Source organism: Mesoplodon densirostris, chromosome 3 (genome assembly GCF_025265405.1).
Source record: "Mesoplodon densirostris isolate mMesDen1 chromosome 3, mMesDen1 primary haplotype, whole genome shotgun sequence".
NCBI lineage: Eukaryota > Metazoa > Chordata > Mammalia > Artiodactyla > Ziphiidae > Mesoplodon > Mesoplodon densirostris.
In genome coordinates this window covers 145317171-145338398 of record NC_082663.1, presented here as the reverse complement: position 1 = coordinate 145338398, position 21228 = coordinate 145317171, and the positions used below count along the sequence as shown (strand labels likewise).

Genomic DNA, 21228 nt, shown 5'->3' with positions numbered 1-21228 from the left:
GAGAATGCAGGGTCAGAGGTGAAGGGTCACAAGGTAAGGGGTCAGTCCCCTGGGCAGTGGCCTATTGTGAAATGGACAGAGATGAGGGAACCATCATCAAGAAGGGCTGAAAGGTAAGAGGTCATAGGTCAAGAAGAGGAAGCAGATGTGAGGCCAGCCCACCTGCGAGGTGGTGGAAGATACGGAGGGCGAGGGCGAGGCCGGGGGCGACAGGGGGCAGCAGGGGAGGTTGAGGGTCACATAGTGCTCGTGGCCGCATAGGATGCGGGTGAAGTCCATGCGCAAGGTCAGCAGCACCGCCGGGTTGGGAGCCGACTGCAGTCGTGTGGCCACCTGCGGGGGAGGGTTCAGTGGGTGACATTACACTGCTCTGCCCACCAATCCACACCACCCCCTTCCATGTCCCTGCAGGTGTGCTGTCCCCTCTAAGTCCCCCACAGGTATGCCGTCCCCACCACATCTCCGCAGGTATGTTGTTCCTACCACGTCTCTGCAGGTGTGCCATTCCCACCACGCCCACCCCTACCTGCTTGTAGTGAGCCCGGACCAGGCTGAAGACAAAGCCGCGGTCCACCAGGGACAGCAGATCACTGAGGAAGAAGGCCAGGCTGGCGTTGAGGTGCTCGGCCAGCTCCACATCCTGGGGGAACAGGGCCTGTCAGCCCACACCCATTCACCCCATCAAGCCTCCATCCCTGCCTTTGGCCTGGCTCTCGCCAAGGCCACCAGTGACCCCCTAAGAGCCGTGTCACTGCCCGAAAACCTTGGTTCTCCTCGACATGCCCTTGTCTCTAGGCTCCGGACTCCCAGGCTTCCTGGTTGTCCTCCTCCCTCTGACTAGCCCTTCCCTTCCCCAGTTAGTGTCTACCCTCCACCCGGCTCTGTTGAGGACACTCTTTTTTATTCTCTCACCAGATTTGAGTAACACAACACAGATGGCAGAGGCTGGCTGCTGACCCCCCACCATATCCTCTCACAGGTATTAGGATGCTTCTTCAGAGTTCAGAGCTGGGTAGGGACTACATTTCCCAGCCTCCCATGCAGCTGAGAACAATCATGTGACCACATTCTGTCCAATGGGATTTGAGAGGGATGATGTGGCCACTTAAACAGAAGGGGCAGGTCCTCCGGTTTCCATAGCCTGTAATGCCTGATGTGGCAGGTACCATGATGAACTGAGATGGCCAGGCCCATACCATGGAGCCCCCCGTAGCCCATCTATGCTCAGAAATAAACTTTGGTCACATTTAAACCATTTGTGATGATGTTCAAGCAAATTAATCTTTGCCCTAACTGATAAACCCTAAGAAATCATTTAACAAGTATCTATTATGTACCAAGTCTTGTGAATGAGACAGACATGGTCCCTGCTGCTTGTCCAGCTCTCAGTCTCATGGGGGGGGGGGATGGGGGATAAGAGTATTCTGGATAGTTCTATGTGTTTCAAAGACAACTAACAGGGTGCTATTTCAAGAGAAGCCTGAAGGATGAGCAAGAGCCCAGGGGAGAAAGGCATTCTGAAGAGAGGGAACAGTAAGTGCAAAGGCCCTGGAGCAGGAAGCGCCTGGCAAGTGTGAGGAACGACAAGGAAGGAGGCTCCTATGGCCTCAAGGCCCAGCTGCCCTCCTGCTTTCGGGAGCTACTCTTGGCCTCACAAGTTAGCCTCAGTGGCTCGCAGTTCCCTGCAACCCAAAGAAACAAAATACAAAGTCCACCTGAGCTCCAAGTCCTCAAGTGGGGCAGAGACTTGTGCATGGAGCCTGATACAGTTGGTGCTCCATAAATGTCAAGTGAAGGAATGAAACCGCTGTGGCCGTCACTGATAACCCCCCGGTGCTGTGACGAAGGTGCTTCTCAAGGGCATTGTTCTTCCCTACAGCACCCCCCCTTTTTTTTAAAGAAGATGTTGTGGGTAGGAGTTTATTAATTAATTTATTTAGTTTTGCTGTGTTGGGTCTTCGTTTCTGTGCGAAGGCTTTCTCTAGTTGTGGCAAGCGGGGGCCACTCTTCATCGCGGTGCGTGGGCCTGTCACTGTCGCGGCCTCTCTTGTTGCGAAGCACAGGCTCCAGACGCGCAGGCTCAGTAGTTGTGGCGCACGGGCCTAGTTGCTCTGCGGCATGTGGGATCCTCCCAGACCAGGGCTCGAACCCATGTCCCCTGCACTAGCAGGCAGATTCTCAACCACTGCACCACCAGGGATGCCCCTTCCTGCAGCCCTTTTGAGGAGGGTTTCCTCATAATCTGGATCAGCCTCCGGGAACTCAGCCCTTGGGGAGGCTCTAGTGAAACAAGGTTAAAACCTTTGAGACCAGCCCAGAGGTCATGGGGGATTGCACAAGGGCCAGCTTGGGCCGACCAGCATTTCAAAAATCTGGAAAATTCCCATCAAATCCTGAAGTCCCCTTTCTCTTTAAAAATCAGACATTCTGGGCTTCCCTGGTGGCGCAGTGGTTGAGAGTCCGCCTGCCGATGCAGGGGACACGGGTTCGTGCCCCGGTCCGGGAAGATCCCATGTGCCGCGGAGCAGCATGGCCCGTGAGCCATGGCCGCTGAGCCTGCACGTCCGGAGGCTGTGCTCTGCAACGGGAGAGGCCACAACAGTGAGAGGCCCGCGTACCACCAAAAAAAAAAAAAAAAATCAGACATTCTGGCCACATGCCCTCTGGTCCACCATAAGCCCCCCTCCCCCAACTGAAGCTGGTGGTGAGGGTTCAAATCCCCATTCTGCCCATTCCCACTTATATGGTATCAAGTTGTTACTCAGTCATTCTTTGCTTCCATTTCTCCAACAGTATAATGGAGAAAACAATACTACTAACTTCATGGAGTTGTTGGGAGAGTTTAATGATGTGATCCATCTAAAGTATTTAGGTAGGGGCGTCCCTGGTGGCACAGTGTTAAGAATCCACCTGCCATGCAGGGGACATGGGTTTGAGCCCTGGTCCGGGAAGATCCTACATGCCGTGGAGCAACTAAGCCCGTGCACCACAACTACTGAGTCTGCATGCCCCAACTACTGAAGCCCGCGTGCCTAGAGCCCGTGCTCTACAACAAGAGAAGACACTGCAATGAGAAGCCCGCACACCGCAATAGAGTAGCCCCCGCTTGCCACAGCTAGAGAAAGCCCGCGCACAGCAATGGAGACCCAGTGCAGCCAAAAATAAACAAATAAAAATAAATAAATAAAATTAAAAAAAAAATAATAAAGTATTTAAGTACACAGTAAGTGCTCAATAAATGCATAATTTTATTACTATTATCATTGTCTGCCCAGCTTCTGTGAGCACTGGAATTAATGGTCCAGGGCCTGGATAACCATCAAGGTCTCGGAACATCAACATCCATTTACTGAGTACTTACTGTATACTGATACTGTGCTAAGGGCTAATGCATCTGCCCTGTCACCTCTCTGCCTTCACCAACTCCCATTCTCCACTTTGTTCACTTCACCCCAGCCACTCACCTCCTCACTGCTCCTCTGACAGTGGCAAGGTCCTGCCTCAGGGCCTTTGCACTTGCTGTTCCCCCACTGACTGGAATGCTCTTCCCCCAGACATCACATAGATTGCTCCCTCATGTCCTTCAAGTCTTCCCCTAAAAGTCAGCTCCATGAGGGTAAGGAACTGGGTCTGTTTTGTTCACTGCTGTGTCTCTAGTTCCCAGCACAGGGCTGTGCTTAAGAAATAGATGTTGCGTGAACAGACTGATTCAGCAAATGGGATTCATGGTCTTGTAGCCAGGAGGTACTGGACAGGACTGATGCCTCATGTGGTTGGCTCTATGTCCTCCCTAAGCACCCCTGCCCCACCCTCTCTCCATGGAGGCCCCTCCCCCTTACCTTGTGGACGCGGGTGATGACCTCCAGGCCCACAGAGCCCACCAGGGCAGCAATGTCATCCAGGAAGCGCCCAGGGAAGCGAAGCTTGCGGGGTGTGTCCAGCTTCTGGCCCAGAAGCAGGTGCAGTGCCATGCTTTTCACCTGGGGGTGGGGCAAGAGGGCGGGGGGTGGGTCTTGAGGGGCTGTGGGTGGAGGCGGCCTGCCAGAAGGGAGCAGAGATTGGGGGGTTGTGAGTGGTGGCTTGAAGTGGGCTAAAGGTGGGCATGAGGGGTCCTGGATGTGGCTTGAGCCCTGTAGTTATGGGGTGAGAGTGGGGCCTGATAGCTGTGGGGAGGGGCCGAGAGCTGTGGGTGGGACTTTGCAGGTTGTGGGCGGGGCTTGAGAAGGACATGGGCAGGGCCTTGAGTGGGTGCTAGGCAGAGGGGTGGGAGGCTGAGAGAGTATGCGTGGGGCTAGAGCAGGTCTCCAGGGGTCAACGTCTGACTGTAAGTAGGAGGGTGGGGCTTGAAGGCCCACCAGATTGAGGGGGGATGGCTGTAGTCAGGAGGAATAGTTCAAGGCACCTCTTGAAGAGTTTGGGGGGTGTCTCAAGTCTGATCCCAACAGTTTCCTTCTCTCTCTTGCAGGGGAGGCCTCCTTGCTAGTTGGGGGTCTCTCAATGGTCTTATAGGGAAGGTGGGTAGTGGGGATCCTTCTCACTGTGGAAGGGGTTTCAGGTAACTTTCAGGGGGCCTCTCCAGGGAGCGATTCCCTTAGGCATTTCTTATCTCTCTCTACGCGCGGGTCTCTTGGGGCCATTTCTCAGGGGGCTTCTCTCCCCAAGGAGAGTCTCCCCTGGGGGCCTCTTGTTCTTGGGCGGGGAGGAGGGCATCTCACCATGAGCTGGAAGAAGAACCAGGCATGCTGCAGGACAGCCTCGCGCACGGCACTGCCGCTGACCACCCACTGCAGGGCCAGCTCCTCGTGAAGCAGCTGGGGGCAGGGGCAGGGATCACAGAGAGCAGAGGACCCCACCCCGTACCCCCGTCTGGAGGCCGTGACAGGGGAGGATGCAGCTGGAGGGCTTGGGATTAGAGCCGCGAGAGGCCATGCAGGAGGAGAGGGGCCAGGAGGAGTCAATGTGCCCTTTCCCCGGGCTCTCCAGACCCTGCTGGGCTCGAAGGCAAGGGAGCTCTGGACCCCAAAATGGAGTCACCCACCCCCTGCCTCCCACTACCTTCTGCACAGTGGGTCTCAGCTGGGTGGCTGGTGGGGTCGAGGAGGAGCCCTCGAGGTAGGAAGAGGTTCGGCTAGAGCTGCGGTCGATGGCCTATGATGGGATGACGTGGGGATGGGATGGCGACGGGGGTCAGAGTGGGTGCAGGCGGTACGGATGGGGGAGAGAGACAGTCGGTGTGGATGGAGGAAAGAAGTGGCCGTGTGGACAGACAGCGGGGATGTGGATGGAGAGAGCCGTGTTAATAAAGACAGAAGGGTGTGGGAGCCGATGGAGAGGGTAAGAATGTGATGGAAGAGACGAGAAGAAGCAAAGACACAGGTAAGGAAAGGACAAGCAGGGTGAGCGAACAGGCAAGAATGTGGACGGGAGCCCGTCAGATGGAGCAGGACCCAGCAGACAAAGATAAAAGAGATGGGAGGAGTGGAGGTGGGGAGGGTAAAATCAGTGTAGATGGAGAAGAGAACGTGGTCAGAGGAGGTGAGCCAAGTGGGGACGAGGGCGGAGAGTGTGAGTGAGTCCGTGAGCCCAGGGATGGACAGAGGAGGCGGAGGGCACCAGGGTGGAGGAGGAAGAGTGTAGACAGGGGTGTAGAGTATAGACACAGGGGATTAAAGGGAGGAAGGAGGAGGAGAAAGAAGAAAAAGAAACATAAGGACAGAGGAGGTGAGATGGTGATGAGAGGCAGTGGGAGCAGCCAAGAGAGCCCCAGTTTCCAGGCCTGGACCCGCTCCAGCTTTGCTTGGGGCCTTGCCAGGCCTCAGTGTCCCCATCTGTGAAATGGGCATGAGGTGCTCAAGCTCCACTCTCCCCGCCTCCTTTGCTGGTCAGGTGAGGCCGCTGACAGGGAGAGGAGACCCAGTGATGGAGCTGGCCCAGCCCTGGAAACTGCCCAGGCCCTTGCCTTGGCCGTGGGGGCCCCCCCAGCTCCCATAGTCCCAGCCACACGCCCTGGGCTCCTCAGCCCGCATCAGATGGGCCATCTACTGCAAAGGCCAGCCTCACTGCCACCTCCTGCCTGGAATGCCTACCCTCCTGCCACCTTGTCACCTCCTATGTGCTCTTCCAGGCCCAGCTGACACCCCAGAGAACTGAGGGCACTGGTGGGGAGACCTGTTAAAAACATGGGGGGACTGGAAAGGCCCATGAACCCAGACTCCCAGCAAATCTTAGAAGACTGTCCAAAAGTCCCCCTGCTCCTGCTGTGAACAGTTCCCTGGCTGCCATGCGGTGCAGGTTGCCTAGGTGACAGGTACAGAGCTGGAACATGGCCTGGGGCCAAGTATGCAGGGAATCCAGTCCTTGGTGCCCAGGGGCCTCTGAGCTTGGTTCCAACCTCTGTATATGCCTTTCCCTCCATCTGGAACACCCACCCTTCACTGGCTGGCTCTATCTTACCCTTCAGGTACCAGCAAAAATGTCACCTCCCAGGAGAGGCTCCCCAGACCACCCAGAGGGAGGCTGGTGGCCCTGTTTCAGTTCATTTCCTTTCAGGTATTTTCACCCCCTGCACTTATATATTCATGTGTTTGTTTGATGGGTGTCTATCTCCCCAACTAGCCAGTAACTCAGGGATGAGGCTGGGTTGAGGATCTATCTCCCCAACAAAATCTTGCCTGTGATGCCCTAACTCCCTCCCAGGCTCGGACCGCTGCACTGAAGAGCAAAGTCTTCACTTCTGAAAATTCAGAACCTGGGGCGCAAGGGGAGCCCATAGCAGAACCAGGACTTGATCCAGATCCAGGGTCTGATGGCAAAGCCCCTCCCCACACCAGGTCCCAGGAAGGGGCAAAGCAAAGGAAGCTGCCCACAGGGGTCGCTCTGCCTGAAACGGGGTGGGGGAGCCCAGAGGTTCAGTTCCATCCCCCGGGCATCATTCAGGCTGCTGTGTCAAGGGGACAGTTGAGAGTCTCCCCAACAGAGTGCATTAAAGGGAGAGAAACAGGCCATGCGGGACAGTGAGGTTAGAGTGGCTGAATGTGCATATCATTTGCATGCTATTTGCATACCACCCCGCCCCTTCTGTCTCTGCCTGAGGCTGTGGTCTGTGGGGCAGCAAAAGGCTGGTTAAGATGACCCTGTGCTGCCTACAACATCCACTCCACAGCCCCAAACAAAGGCAGGAGGGGGTCCACTGCCTCCTCCAGGCAGCCCCCCTAGGTTAGTCGGCCCCAGCCAGGAAGGTGGGAGGAGCTCATGCTGAGGTGGGCTGACACACGTGCAGGGGCAGGCAGGGAGGGCACCTGTCTGGGGTCGGCCCCACAATAAGGGGGTGCCCGTCGCAGCACCGCCTTGCTGCCTCCTGGAGCATAAGCAGAATTCACCCAGGAGTGTGAGCGGTCGATACCCTGGAGATACACGGATAAGTGGTAGCATCTATGGGCAGAGGGCAGGGAAACCAGCGTGAAACACCAAGCGTGCTCACTGTCCTGGGCCACACGTGTACCCACGTGGACACCCACACGCAACCCTGGAATATGTGTGTGTGTGCAAATGCGCACGTGGTGCATACATATATGCCTCCCGCATACATCTGTGCATGGAATGCATGAGTACATGCACCTGCGTTCCCATGTGCGTGGGGTGCGTGCATATACGTGCCCCATGTACGTACATGCATAGGGTACACATGGAAATGTACCACTGTGCTATGTACATGGTGCTCTTTTTTCAAGATCCAGTCACCCGTCCTTGGGTCAGCCTAAGAGTCTGAGTCACAGCTCCCAAACTGTGACAGCCAGAGCCCAACCCTAATGTCCAGGGTCAAGTCTATTTTTTTCTGGCCAGGCTGCGTGGCTTGCAGGATCTTAGTTCCCTGACCAGGGATTGAACCCGCACCCTTGGCAGTGAGAGTTTGGAGTCCTAACCACTGGACCGTCAGGGAATAACCCAGGGTCAAGTCTTCATCCATGCTGTTGGCTGTCTTTCCTATCCTCTGTCAATACTGAGATCTTTCACCTGCCCACCTGGCAGTCATGACCACTGAGGCTGGAGAGAGCAGGGGCCCCTTGCCCTACCTTGCTGGCCAGGATGCGGGAGACCTCGTCATCCACGGAGCCAGGGGCCACGGCCAGGTCAGGGTTGCTGCTGCTGATGCTCTTAGACCGGGCCAGGTAGAGGCTTGCGGGGCGGCCAGGGCCACGGGCCAGCGTGGCAGGCTGCAACGTCACTAGAGGGGCCCCTGATGATAGAAGGAATATGCTCAGCCCCCTGCCCACCTGCCCTCATGACCCCCTGCCCCTTCCCAGTCAGCTGCCCTTGGCGAAGTCACTTTATTTCTCTGAACCTCTAGGCTCTTCACCTGTAAAATGGGTGTGATTATGGCTCTGCCTCATAGCAATTTTGGGGAGAATGATAAACACTGAGAACAGTGCCTGGCACGTTGTAAGTCTTAGTGCTTATTGGTAATTATTTAGCAAATGAAAAAAAATCCAACTTTATTGAGCGCTCAGTGTGCTAAGCATTTTGCATGGATGACTATGCCATTGACTACTACTTGCACCCCTGTGAGAGGCACTATTATTATCATCGTTTTATAGATGGGAAAACAGGCCCAGAGAGGTAAAGTCACTGGCCCAGAGTCACAGAGCTTATAGGCAGAACTGAGATTTAAACCCAGACAGCTCTGCTTGAGTCCCTGCTTGCTGACTGGCTGAATCACATGTCAGTCAAGTTTACAAAGACCATACCCCTGGGGTTGGGGCAAAAAGTTCTCTCTCTCTCCTGTAAATTGCCCAAACCAACCAAAGCCTGTGCCGCCTCAGGACCTTTGCACATGCCCTTCCCTTTGCTTGGGATGCTCTGCTCCCAGGTATTTCCTGTGCCCCAGGGTCTCCCACCAACACTCACCGCCTGGGAGGTTGGGCTCCGTGCCAGGCAGTCGGAAGGCATAGTAGACATAGGCAGCCAGCAGTGGGCAGTGACCACGGGCGTCCTGGGCAGCCTCCAGGCTCCGGTGGACGAGGCTGACGACATGAGCCATTGCTTCAAAGGCTACACGACCCAGGTTTACTGCCGGGCAGAAGAGAGGTCAAGTTCCAGGTCCCAGGGCTTCCTACTTCCCCAGGGAAGAGACTTCAGGGTCCAAGGGGCTCATGTGGCCATCAAAAAGTCAGGGGACTAGGGACTGAGGGGCCATTTTTCAGATTGGAAAACTGAGACCAGAGAGATAAATGGGCTATGGGAGGTCACCCAGGACCAGGGGACCCAAGGCCCATTCTCCAGATGGGGAAACTAAGGTATGAGGCTGTGCCCGCGCACCAATCTGGCCGCCGATGATCGGGGGCCGCACGACCAGGCGTACGAGCTTGTCCAGTACGTGGTGGGAGAAGGCGACAAGGGGTTCAGGGCTGGCGAGTCGCAGGGCCACCAGGCTGGCCCGCAGCTCCTGTTCCACGGTGCTCTCGCTCAGCACGGCATCCTTGAGCCGGAATGGAAAGGCCCCTTCCTCCAGGACGTGCACCAGGGTGAAGAATTTGTCCAGGTAAGGGTCCTGGTGGGGGACCAGGGGTGAGCAGGGTGAGGCCAGGGCCCCCAGTCCAGAAAGGGCCCAGGGGATCGAGTGCGAGGCTGAGTAGGCTGGGACACCGAGGCTGGGGATCAGTGAATGGAAAATACATGAGAAAAGGGACAAGACGGTAGCTCAAGAAAAGGAAAAGATGGGGAGTGATCACAGAAATAGCAAGGGACAAATGGGGTGAGGGGAGGAGAGACCATGCAAAGGCCAAAGCTCCAGCTAGCATGGCCACTGGCACGGCCGCCCCCACCTGAGTCAGCAGCTTCCCTGGAGCCTGGCCCCACTGACCAAAGTCATGTCCAATGGCCCGAAGCCAGGCCTCCCTGGTCAGCGGAAACTGTTGCCCAACCCCAGGGCCGGACTCCTGGGCTCTGGCCCCACCCCCTACCTGGGGGTGCACAGAGGACACAGCCGTGAGTTCTACGCTGAACACACCCTTGTGGCCGTCCACCCAGCGCATGCCCGGCAGCGCCACCTGCGGGAGGGACACACCAAGTGGGCACCGGTCGGCCCTGCCCACCGCTCAGGCCACCAGCCTCAGCCATTGCGACACTGTGGCCTGAGCATAGCCCCGCCTAGGGAAGCCACTGGGCACCCTGCCCCGGGCCCCGCCCAGCCCAGAGATGGGGGCAGATGGAGGGGAGCGCTGCGGGGGTCCACCGGGCAGGCCGGAAGCCTGGGATGCTCACGGGAGAATGGAGACCCAGGGTGACCGTTATTGGAGGGAATGAACAGGAAATAGCATGATGGGAGGACTCGAGGTCCCCGGGGTGCAAATTAAAGGCTATGTGGGAGGGTGACAGAACATTCGCATGGGGAGGGGGTGCTCTAGGGACAGTGATTAGGGAGGCAAGCAGGGCTGCAAGTGGGGGGCTGCAGCAGAGAGGTGGTGGAATCTCACTATGGAACAGTGAGTGCAGAGGCAGGGGAGGGGGCAGTAACGAGGCAGGGCTAGTCGGGGACAGGGAGGGACACGCATGGGGGCAGCAGGTCACACAGGATTATAATGGGGGTGGGTGTGACGAGGCAGGCAGGGGCCCTGGGGGCCCTAGTGGAGGACAAGGCTCCCAGGGGTGTTGGTGGGAAGGAAAGCAGGGCATGAATGGGGGACTTGGGAGCACTGATGGGGGACAGGGTGCTAGTTAGCAGGGAGTCCAGAGCACGTACGTCCGGTGTGAGCACGGAGTAGCTGGGCGGGGGCTGATCCACGGACACAGGGAGGCAGAAGGGGCCGGTCCTCAGGCGGCCATGCTGCAGCAGTGGGATCCACTGGGGAGAGGCTGGGGGTCAGGTATGGGGCCGGACAGGGGGCAGGAGGGCTGGGCATGGGGGTGCGGGCTGGCAGTGGTGGAGGGGAGCTCACAGTAAAGCCCACAGGAGTCTCCAGGGCCGTGCCTGGCCGGGGCTGGCAGCTGACGTGGTAGAACGTGAAGAGCAGGTGGTGGTTCTCGGTCACGCAGGCCGGAAGATGCAGCTTAAACTCCTCGTAGAATTCAGGGGACCTGGCAGGGCCGGGCTGGGGGTTCTGCTGGGGGCTGGGCTCCCCCTTGCCTGCCCCACCCTGTCTGCCACATGTTCCCCCAGTGCTGCTGGGCCCCACCGTCCCTGCTCTCTGCCTCGGGTTCCCGCATTAGCACTCCAGGAGATGGCACCCCTCCCCCGACCCTGGCCCCCCTTCCTGCCCCACTGGACCCCCATCAGTCCCCCCACCCCGACCCCACATACTTGTTATGGTAGACCACCGGTGTGAAGGCCTCGCGGGTGAATTCACTGCAGCTGGACTTGCCAAAGATGACCTGGGGGAGCAGGGGTATGAGGGGCCGGCGGGGGACACCCCGCCCGCCTCCCCCTGGGCCCAGCCACTGACCGGCAGGGCCTGGCTGGGGTCCTCGCCCGCCATGTACTGCACTCGCACAGTGAGGTTGCGCACGGAGCCCTGGCGGCTGCTGAAGTTGAGGCTGTGCGGGTACACGTACAGCAGGTTCCTGCGGGGGCAGGGGCATGTCCACGTCAGAGGGACACAGAGCCGGGGGACAGTGGCCGCACCACTGGGGCACTGATAGCCGGGTCAGGGACACGTATGGGCACCAGGCGGGAGATGTGACTGGCAGAGAAAGGAGGACAGACAGGCACCCTCAGAGCACAGGCGGGGGAACAGTGTGGCAGAGGGTGGGAACACAGAGGGACTTCGGGGGTACTGAGGGTACACAGTGAGGCAGAGGGCAGGGGACAGATGGGCGCTGAGGGCCAGGCTTCCGAGAAGGTAGCCCAGGCAACCAGTACCAGGCCTGAGCCCCGTGCAGGCTGACCTGCCCATCACCCAGCTCAGGAGCCTGACCACCCCTTCCCCCAGGAGAGGCCACTAGAATTATATGGTGTGTCTCTCAGGTGGGGAAACCAAGGCTGGAGTTGAAGGCAAGGGCTGGGCTGGGGTCAGGGTTCTGTCTCCCTCCCCCAGGGTAACTCCATTCAAGCCCTAACTGCCCCCTGGGCCTCAGTTTGCCTATCTGTCTAATGGGGGCATCAAGCCTCCCAGCTGAGCCTTTGTAATACCAATGATGCTAAATTACAAAAAATGTCAATAATTGCACCAAACACTAATGCGGCACCAACTGGCTCTGGGTGTGTTGGGCTCTGTTCTAAGCACCCGACGTGAAATGACTCATTTATTTCTCACCAGCAGCCTGTGGGCAGGGACTCCCATCACACTCCATTTCACAGGGAAACAGGCACTTGCCCACAGTCATCCAGGGAGACAAATGGCAGTTAGCATTGAGCCAGGATACATGGAGGTCCTGGAGTCAGGCTGTGTGGCCTTGGGAGAGGCCATCTGTATCTGCTCCCTTAGCTCTTAACCAGACCAACAAAAACTCCAGCATCACAGGCTCGTGGGAAGGTTATGAGACCAGCTACTATAACAGCAGTGGGACAGCTCTGGGCAAACCACTGGAGCTCATAAAAGCCTCACTGGTATTGCCATTATTGTTGTCATGCCTATCCACAGGAGGGGAAACTGAGGCTAGGAGCCATAGTCTCCCAGCGGGGCCTGAGCCTGTTCTCTCCCAGTGTCCTCACCCCCACCCCCGGCCCCGAGCCCCAGCCAGCGTGATGCCAGCGTGGCCCGCCTGGACATTCGCCTGGCCCTTGCACAACACGGGGCACCCGGCTGGCCAGTTAACGATTGACCTGAGGTTAAGGGGGGTGTTAAGGCATAAAAGGCAGCAGCAGTGTTGCTGTGGCCACCCCCCCAGTCCCCCGGTCATGCCCATGCTCGTGCTGTGTCTGCTGTGCGCCCTGGCAATGGCGGCCCAGCCTGCCCCGGTGGCCCCCATGAGCGGCTCGGAGCCGGCACAGCAGGAGGAACTGACCCTGCTCTTTCACGGGGCCCTGCAGCTGAGCCAGGCTCTCAACAGCGTGTACAGGGCCACGGAGGCACAGCTGACAGAGGCTGGGCACAGCCTGAACCGCTATGGCCAGGCACTGGGGCTCCTGGGGCAGGAGGTCAGCCAGGGCCAGGATGCAGCCCAGGAGCTACGTGCGAGCCTACTGGAGATGCAGGTAGACGCTGCAGTTGGAGTGTTGCGGGGTGGACAGGAGTCTATGGGAGAGTTATGCCTAGGGTGACCAACTGTCAGGTTTTCCCAGGACTGAGGGGGTTCCTGGAATACAGGACTTCCAGTGTTAAAATCAGGCCAGTCCCAGTAGGTCATCCTACTAACATCCACTATTGATCAGATGGAAGAGGATGGTCTCAAGCTGCAGGCAGAAGCCACAGCCCAGGCGCTGGGGGAAGTGGCCAAAGGACAGCAGGTGCTGCGGAAGAAAATGAAGCGGATGGAAGTCCAGCTGAGAGGCGCTTGGCTGGGCCATGCCCGCCAAGAATTTGAGGTCTTAAAGGTAAGGGGTTCCCAGCCCTGGGGGAGTCAAGACCCTGATTCACAATCAGACCTCATTTCTGAACCTTTTGTCCCAGAGACCCCCCAAAGGTCAGCCTTCCAGTACCCTGGCCTCTACTCTGTGTGTCTCTGGGCAAAACCCATGTCCCTTCCCATGCCTCAGCTTCCCTATTTGCAAATAAGGGCAACAACTGATGTCTCAAAGCAGAGCCAGGGACTCAGTGCAGATAAAATCCTCAGCATGGGGTGGGGCACATGGGAGTTACTCAATAAATGCATACTATTTAGAGAATTTCTTAAGTGCCCATGACGTATCCAGCACTGTTTTATGCCCTCTAAAAGTCCACATCATGCTCTTAACAACCCCACAAAGGGACCCCTGTTTCATCCCCATTTTACAGGAGGGGAAGTTGAGGCCAAGGAGTGGCAGTGACTTGCTGGGTCACACAGATGCAGTGGGGAGCAGGGGGGTCTGGGTGGGGTTGAGGGACAGGAGGTGAGGAGGCTCCCAGCTGAGGTTTCTGTCCTGACCCCGCAGGCCCATGCAGACAAGCAGAGCCACATCATGTGGGCCCTCATGGGCCACGTGCAGCGACAGAGGCAGGAGATGATGGCACAGCAGCAGCGGCTGAGAGAGATTCATGAGAGGTGTGCCTGGTGGGGGGTTGGGCGTGCCAGGCAGCGGGATGGGGACTCCTGCGCCTTGGCTGAGCCTCACCTCCCTCCCAGACTCCACACGGCGGCGCTCCCAGCCTGAGACTGTCCGGGTGGAACTGAGGACCAGTCATGCACCGAGGGATGCTGCCATGCCCCATGCAGCCCCTGCACAGGGAGGAGCTGCCTGTCTGCTGAGGTCGGCCAGGGCGCTGGGCCCCATTTCCGGCCATGGAGCAGAGATGGAAGCAGGCAGGGTCACAGGCAGAGGACATGGACCGTCGAGGAGGGGTGGAGGAAGGACACGCCCCTTCAGTCCTATCCATCCCCCATTAAAGCAGAGCAGTGGCATCTCAGGCCAGTGTCTGTGAGTGTCAGGGAAAGGGCATCTCACTTTGCACGATGCCTGAATGCCCCCATTCAAGTGCCCGGCTGCCCCAGAGGCTGTACCTGTAGCTGGTGTGGGGGGCGTAGACCTCACGGGCGGGGAACTCCAGGATCTCCTTGGTGGGCCGACCCCTGGGGTCTGGGTAGGGCTTGACATGAAGCAGCTCCGGGGAGAGGCAGAAGTGGGGGTTCTCAGGGGCTGGGGAGATGTCAATCTTGAGCTGGGCTGGGGAGGGGGTAGCCAGTTTGCACCTGCCTGGGAGCCTCAAGCTGGGCCCTACCTCTCTGGGCTTCGGATCAGGGCTCTGACCCTCCCACAACATCCTCTGGTGGCTCTATCCTTCAGGTGCTAAGGCTGAAAGATGCCCTCAACTCCCAGGTCTTGCCCTCATTATTTGATCAGCTCTGCCCACCACATTCCCCGTGTGGCCCACTATCTATGTCTTATTTATTCTTTTTTTTTTTTGGCCGCACCCCACGGCATGCGGGATGTTCCCCAACCAGGGATCGAACCCATGCCCCCTGTAGTGGAAGCGTGGATTCTTAGCCACTGGACCACCACAGGGAAGTCCTGTCTTATTCTTATTCTTATTCTTATTCGCTGACTCTCCAAGTGGGGAGATTGTTTCTCATCTCTAGGCCCCATTAGAAGGTCCACCCATGAAGTTGGGGCTTTGCCTATCATGGTCCCCAGGACCTGGCACAGTACGTGCTCAGTGTGGGTTTGCTGAGTGACTGTATGAGTAACACGTCTCGTCTAGGGCGCGAACCACGCACCGGTCACGGGCCGCAGGCGCCGCAGCAGGGATGTCGGGCGCCGCATGTCGGCCAGGAACTTGAAGAGGTCCTCGTCACTGAGCCGCTCAGCTTCCTGCAGGGACCCGCCCTGGTGAACCAGGGCCGAGGGGCTTGGAGTCCCCGGGGCGCGGGCAGCCACAGCGGAGTAATGGGGGCTGCCCCTGGGCGCCCCTCCCTTAGCCCCCAGCCCCCCGAGCCACGGCACCTGCTTAAAGAAGTTGGTGACAGTTAGCGTGGCTGGGCGGAAGCCGGAGAAGCTGCAGGCGTCGTCCCCGCTACTCGTCCGGTCCTGGGGCCCCCGACGGCGGCGGTCAGTCCAGGTGGGTCGGCGCTCTAGGGGAGAGAGTGACAGTGATGGAGAGGGACAGAAATGAGAGAGAGAGAGAGGCAGGGAAGGGCAGAGACGGTGCGGACTCAGGTCTGGTACCAAGTCCGGCCAGCAGAGGGCGCCCTTCCCCTTCCCCGGTAGCTCCGCCCCTGGCCCGTCGGCCCCGCCTCCTCACCGCCCTCCGAGTCCGAGTCCCGGTCCGACTGGCCCGCGCTGCTCACAATGTTGGCCAGGTGCACCGCCGTCCAGGCGAAGGGCATGCGGTAGCGGCCCAGACGGGTGCAGAACTGCTCAGCCGCCAGGCGCAGCTTCTCTAGCTTCTCTTTGTTCTGTGGGGAGACACCGCAAACACACCCCACAAGCTCAGTGCCCCAGGCCCTCTGAATCCAGGATCTGCCCTGCCTGGGGACCCCTTCACCACCTGGACCAGCTTCCCACGCTTACCTTGGCTGTGTCCACCTCCTTCATCACCATGTAGGGCTCACAGCACTCGCTGATGTCCCCCTGCTGCAGCACCTTCTCCAGCTGAGGGGCATCCAAGGCCAGTGAGGCACTGCTGGGACTGCAACCTCCCCAAACCACACCCAACTTCGCTGACCCTCACAGCCTCCCATACATGCCGTTCCATCCAGCTAGGGCTCTCGTTCCAACACCGACCATGGCTCCCACTGTCCTTGGGATTGAGTGCTAGCTCTCAGCCTGGGCAACCAGCTACACCCTCCCCACCTTTTAAACCTGGCCCCAGGGCTTCCCTGGTGTCGCAGTGGTTGAGAGTCCGCCTGCCGATGCAGGGGACACGGGTTCGTGCCCCGGTCCGGGAAGATCCCACATGCCGCAGAGCGGCTGGGCCCGTGAGCCATGGCCGCTGGGCCTGTGCATCCGGAGCCTGAGCTCCGCAACGGGAGAGGCCACAACAGTGAGAGGCCCGCATACCGCAAAAAAAACAAAACAAAACCCGGCCCCAAACCCAAGACTCCATTTTTCCCCCCACATTTACATCTTTCTTTGTTAGTATAAACAGAGTCTACATCAAGCATGGCTCTGAGCCTGGACTCCAATCCTGACCACTCAGGGGCTATGGGACCTTGAGCACATTCCTTACCAGTTCTGTGCCTCAGTTTCCCCAACTGTAAAAGGGACCCCATGGCAACTCCCACCTCCCGGGACTGCTGTGAGGACCAAAGACCAAAATCCCTGTGAAGCCTAACCGACTGGGAGCAGTGCCTGCCTTAAGGTGTTCAATTAATGTCATTAGCATAACCTAATTGAATGTTTTGGGGAAGGAAATTTGAACTCACTCCTGGAAAAAGAAAATCCCAAACGAATGTGCCAACTAGGTCTTTCTTCCTTTAATAAACTGAAAAACTCTCAACTAAAAAAAATTTTAAACATCCACCCACATGTGCTGGGATGCCATTTCTCCCCAGGCTGCCCACTCATGGGTGTCGGCTGAGCTGTAACCTCTCCAAGGAAGCCCTTGATGATTTCTCCCCGCCTGGGTTGGGTCAGAAGCTTCCTCTGGGCTCTCACCCAGCTGCCTGTACTTCCCCCATGACAGCCCTGATCACCCTTCTTAGTGACATATCTGTCTTCTTTCATGAGAGTGGGGACCTCGCCTGCAGCCTTCACCATTATCACCCCCTTGCCAGCCCCAGTGGGTACCTTGATGACCAAGAAGATGTCGGGCGAGGGATAGGTCACGGAGAAGATGGCAGAGCGGGCCAGGGTGGAGATGGCAGGATGGGTGCCATGGGCCCGCAGTAGCCCCTTCATGGAGTCTGAGTTCAGGTCAAAGTAGAAGTTCTCCGAGATCTGGGGGCACATGAGGCAGCTGGGCCACCACTCCCAGGGAGCCCACTACCCTGCGGCGAGGAGGAGGAAGAGGACTGGCAGGAAAGGGAAGAAAGGGGTTCCTACCTTCTTTTTCTCCCGCACGTCGTACAGGGCCAAGATGCCAAAGATGGGCTCGATTTCTATCTCGAACCTGCAGTAAACAGGGGTTCTCTGGCAGAGGATGACCTTGACACTCCCTCCTCCATACACCCCACTCCCTCTTGAGGTCCAGCCCAGCCTTGGTGCCTTGTGGGGACAGGGGGCATCTGTTTCCCACTGGGTCACAGAGAAGCACCATTTAAGGGCTTGTAGGAAAGACCTGTCCCATTTTGCCAAAAGGGAAACTAAGGCACCAAGAGATTCCCCACCTCCCCCCGCCTTCCTCCCTCAGTAAGTAACTCACAGAGTCCCTCCTGCTGAAACCATGGCCCTTGTTCGGTTAGCATGGAGGCAGCTTTTGGCACATCAATCCTCCCCCAGTCCCATCCTGAAATTCTCGACTCCCGGGCCTCCCTGCCTCCCCTCCGAGGTGTCTTCTATGGCTTCTGCCATCCTGGGCTGAGTCCCATCTTCGATCGCCTAAACAGCCCCCATAACCGCCTCCCTGTCTTACTCTGCCATGCTCATTTCTACTCAACATCCACGTGCCTCCTAAGGAAACATCTTAAAACTTAAAATTTGGGGCTACCCTGGTGGTCCAGTGGTTAAGAATCCACCTTCCAATGCAGGGGACGTGGGTTCAATCCCCGGTCGGGGAACTAAGATCCCACATGCCGCGGGGCAACTAAGCCCACGCGCCGCGACTACTGAGCCCGCGCCACCATTAGAGAGCCTGCGTGCCACAACTTAGAACCTGTGAGCCACAACTAAGAACCCGTGCGCCACAACGAAAGATCCTGCATGCCGCAACCAAGATCCTGCATGCTGCAAAGAAGATCCCACATGCCGCAACTAAGACCTGATGCAGCCAAATAAATAAATAAATATTTTTTTAAAAAAGAAGGTAGGAAGAATAAAAAAAAAAAACAACTTAAAATTTGAGGCTCCTCACTGCCCTGCGTGGCCCCATCCCGCCCACTTCTTGGCCTCAATTTTCCTCTCTCCAGATATCTCCTGGCCTCTGTTTGTGCTGTATCCCCCACCTAGAGAGTCCTATGTGGTCATCCCACAGTTACACGGCCTTGCATACAGTAGATGCTCAATGAGTGTTTGTTGAATGACTGGATGAGCTCAGAGAGCCAGTTCCCAGTCCATGTGCTTGAGGCAGGAGGTCCACCCGGGCCTCAGGCCAGATGGGACCTCCCTTTCCTGCCCCCATCCAGGCAGGAACTGAGAGTGGGGGAGGGGCAGGACCGGGCTCAGGTCCAAGGCCACATCCTGTTCAGCTCCATTCCCACGAACGCTGGCTGCTCCCAGGGGGCAATGTGGAGGGGGCCTTGGGCAGCTGGAAGCCAGGCCCAGGGTCACCAGCGCCCCCTCTCGCCTGGGTCCTAGCAGCAGACTGGGCGAGGGCCAGACTCTGGCCTCACAACTCGTGATCTTGGACACAATGACCTTTCCACCCTGTGCCTCGGTTTCCCACCTGCACCCACATCGCATGTTGTGGTGAAGGTTAGTGTTAATACACATGGAGGGCTGAGAACTGAGCCTGACACACAACTGGAGCTTAGGATTGGCGGTTTTGAATAATGAAAAAGGGAGTCTTATTTTCCAGCCTGAGAGCCCACGGGCGTCCTCATAGGTCTCAGGGCTGCACACGGTAATGGCATGGCTCGAGTAGTGAGCACCGAGTGTGTGCCACACCATAAGCCACATGGTCCCCTCCCATGTCTGAAGGGAGGGACGGGTCAGCACACTCACTTAAGCGACAGACACTTGACCAGGATCCTCTGTCCGAAGTGCTCTCGGGGTGGCTCCGGGCGGCTGCAGCGTTCCACGGCCTCATCCTGCCAAGAGCCGAAGGGGCGGCTGGGAACACATCCTCCAGGAAGGGCTTGGAATGTGTGGCCTGAGACCAGCTCTATACGCAGCCTGACTTAACTTCTTTCAGTCCCCTGCCTCTGAGTCTTTGCACATGCTGTTCCCGCTACCTGGAATGCCCTTTTTCTCCCTTCCTCCTTGTCTGGCCGATACAAGCTCATCGTCAGGTCGCACCTTAGCTGGCACTTCCTCCAGGAAGCCTTCCCTCACTCAGAGGCACTTGATGCTCCAGATGCTCAACAGGCCCTGTTGCAATGGGCCACATGGCTGGGACATTGAGGGCCATGTGAGGGACAATGACACACACCTCATCATGGCACTATTCTGGGTTGTCATTTCCTGGTATCTCTCCTCCACCAGGCTGTGAACTCAGAGAGCAAAGACTGGCTCTATCTTGTTCGTGGCTGTATCCCCAGTGCCTGCTATATAACTGGCACTCAAACATCTTGGTTGGATAAACACAGAGGTATGTAGTAGGTACCTACTAAAAAGTGGTTGAATAAACATGGACATATATAGAAAGTATTTGATTAATGCTGACTGGACATATATAGAGACGTACTAGACACCCAATAAGTACTAGTTGAATAAAATATTGGGGTATACAGCAAGCACTCAATAAATGGCTGAATTAAAACACATATGTATATACTAGGTACCTAATAAAAGTTAGTTGGATAAATATAGGTACACATGGTAGGTGCTCAATAAATATTAGTTGCTCAAATGCTGTTTAATTAAATAAAAGACTATACAGTAGTCATACAGTTAACATTGACTGAATAAATATGAATATACGGTAAATGCCCAATAAATGCTGGGTGGATAAATGTAAGGGTATGTATAATAAATAAAGGTCATTGAATAAAAATATAGGGTACACAGTAGGTGCCCAATAAATGCTGAATGGATATGGGGTATATATAATAAGTCATCAAATAAAAAATGGGGTACACAGTAGGTACCCAATAAATATTGGTTGATTATATGCTGTTTGATTAAAGAAAAGACTATACAGTAGGCATACAATAGTATTGGTTGAGTAAATATAGCAGTATATAGTAGGTGCTCAATTAATGCTGGGTGGAAAAATATAGGGGTATATAGTAGGTACCCAACAGAAGCCATTGAATTTTAAAGTATACGTTGCAGGTATACAGTAGGCACCCAGGAAATCTTGCTGGGATCATATACTGTGATACATGTCAGTTGGATGTGTATTGACCTCAGGGCCTGTGCAGGCTAGTGGGCACCCACCTCGTCGGGCGCCGGGTAGAGGGTGAGCAGGGCACGGGGCCGGTGCTGCCGCCGCAGGGCCTCATTGCGCCGGTCCACGTCCTCCGGGGCCACACGCTCCAGCAGTGAGGGCAGCAATGAGTCGGCTGCCAAGTTCCTCAGGTCGAAGATGCCAGAGGCACCACTGCTTCGTGGAGTGTCGTCTGGGGAGCCTGAGGAGTGCCGGGGGTCATCCTGCCAGCAGTAGAGAATGGGCAAGCGCTGAGCGCCAGCTGAATGCATCTCCATCCTACTCAGGTGAGACTGTCCTCATGTCCAACCTACAGATGGGGAAGCTGAGGGCCAGGGGCTGGGGTCACCACTACAAGGGTTACCTGAGGGCTCTGCTTTCTTTCTAGAACCTTCTGTCTGGGGAAGCCCCCTCCTTTACTATTGTGGGGAGGTTACTTCCCAGTCTGGGTATCACATGACCCTTGTCTGGCCAATCAGAACAAAACAGGTACCAGCCCCAGGGATTGGCTCCAAGGTCAGGATATGCCTGGGTT

At 56.9% G+C, this 21228-nt stretch overlaps 1 protein-coding gene across 14 annotated transcripts in view; it reads right to left on the bottom strand.

Moving 5' to 3' along the window:
- DOCK6 (dedicator of cytokinesis 6) overlaps positions 1-21228 on the bottom strand; it is a 42273-nt gene that overhangs the window by 12068 nt on the left and 8977 nt on the right. For 3 of the 14 annotated variants that reach the window (XM_060094086.1, XM_060094090.1, XM_060094088.1), the window contains exons 6-28: positions 20705-20917; positions 19328-19413; positions 17552-17618; positions 17297-17446; positions 16079-16159; positions 15810-15963; positions 15512-15639; positions 15286-15394; positions 14572-14734; positions 11439-11556; positions 11297-11367; positions 10935-11073; positions 10739-10840; positions 9960-10046; positions 9316-9547; positions 8905-9066; positions 8073-8236; positions 7299-7403; positions 5056-5148; positions 4716-4811; positions 3840-3980; positions 527-640; positions 163-333 (exon numbers count right to left, since the gene is read on the bottom strand). In XM_060094086.1, coding sequence (XP_059950069.1) covers positions 163-333; positions 527-640; positions 3840-3980; positions 4716-4811; positions 5056-5148; positions 7299-7403; positions 8073-8236; positions 8905-9066; positions 9316-9547; positions 9960-10046; positions 10739-10840; positions 10935-11073; positions 11297-11367; positions 11439-11556; positions 14572-14734; positions 15286-15394; positions 15512-15639; positions 15810-15963; positions 16079-16159; positions 17297-17446; positions 17552-17618; positions 19328-19413; positions 20705-20917 — 2946 coding nt within the window. The remainder of the gene's footprint in view (positions 1-162; positions 334-526; positions 641-3839; positions 3981-4715; positions 4812-5055; positions 5149-7298; positions 7404-8072; positions 8237-8904; positions 9067-9315; positions 9548-9959; positions 10047-10738; positions 10841-10934; positions 11074-11296; positions 11368-11438; positions 11557-14571; positions 14735-15285; positions 15395-15511; positions 15640-15809; positions 15964-16078; positions 16160-17296; positions 17447-17551; positions 17619-19327; positions 19414-20704; positions 20918-21228) is intronic. The other 11 variants (XM_060094087.1, XM_060094100.1, XM_060094089.1 and 8 more) reach the window with 10 other exon arrangements.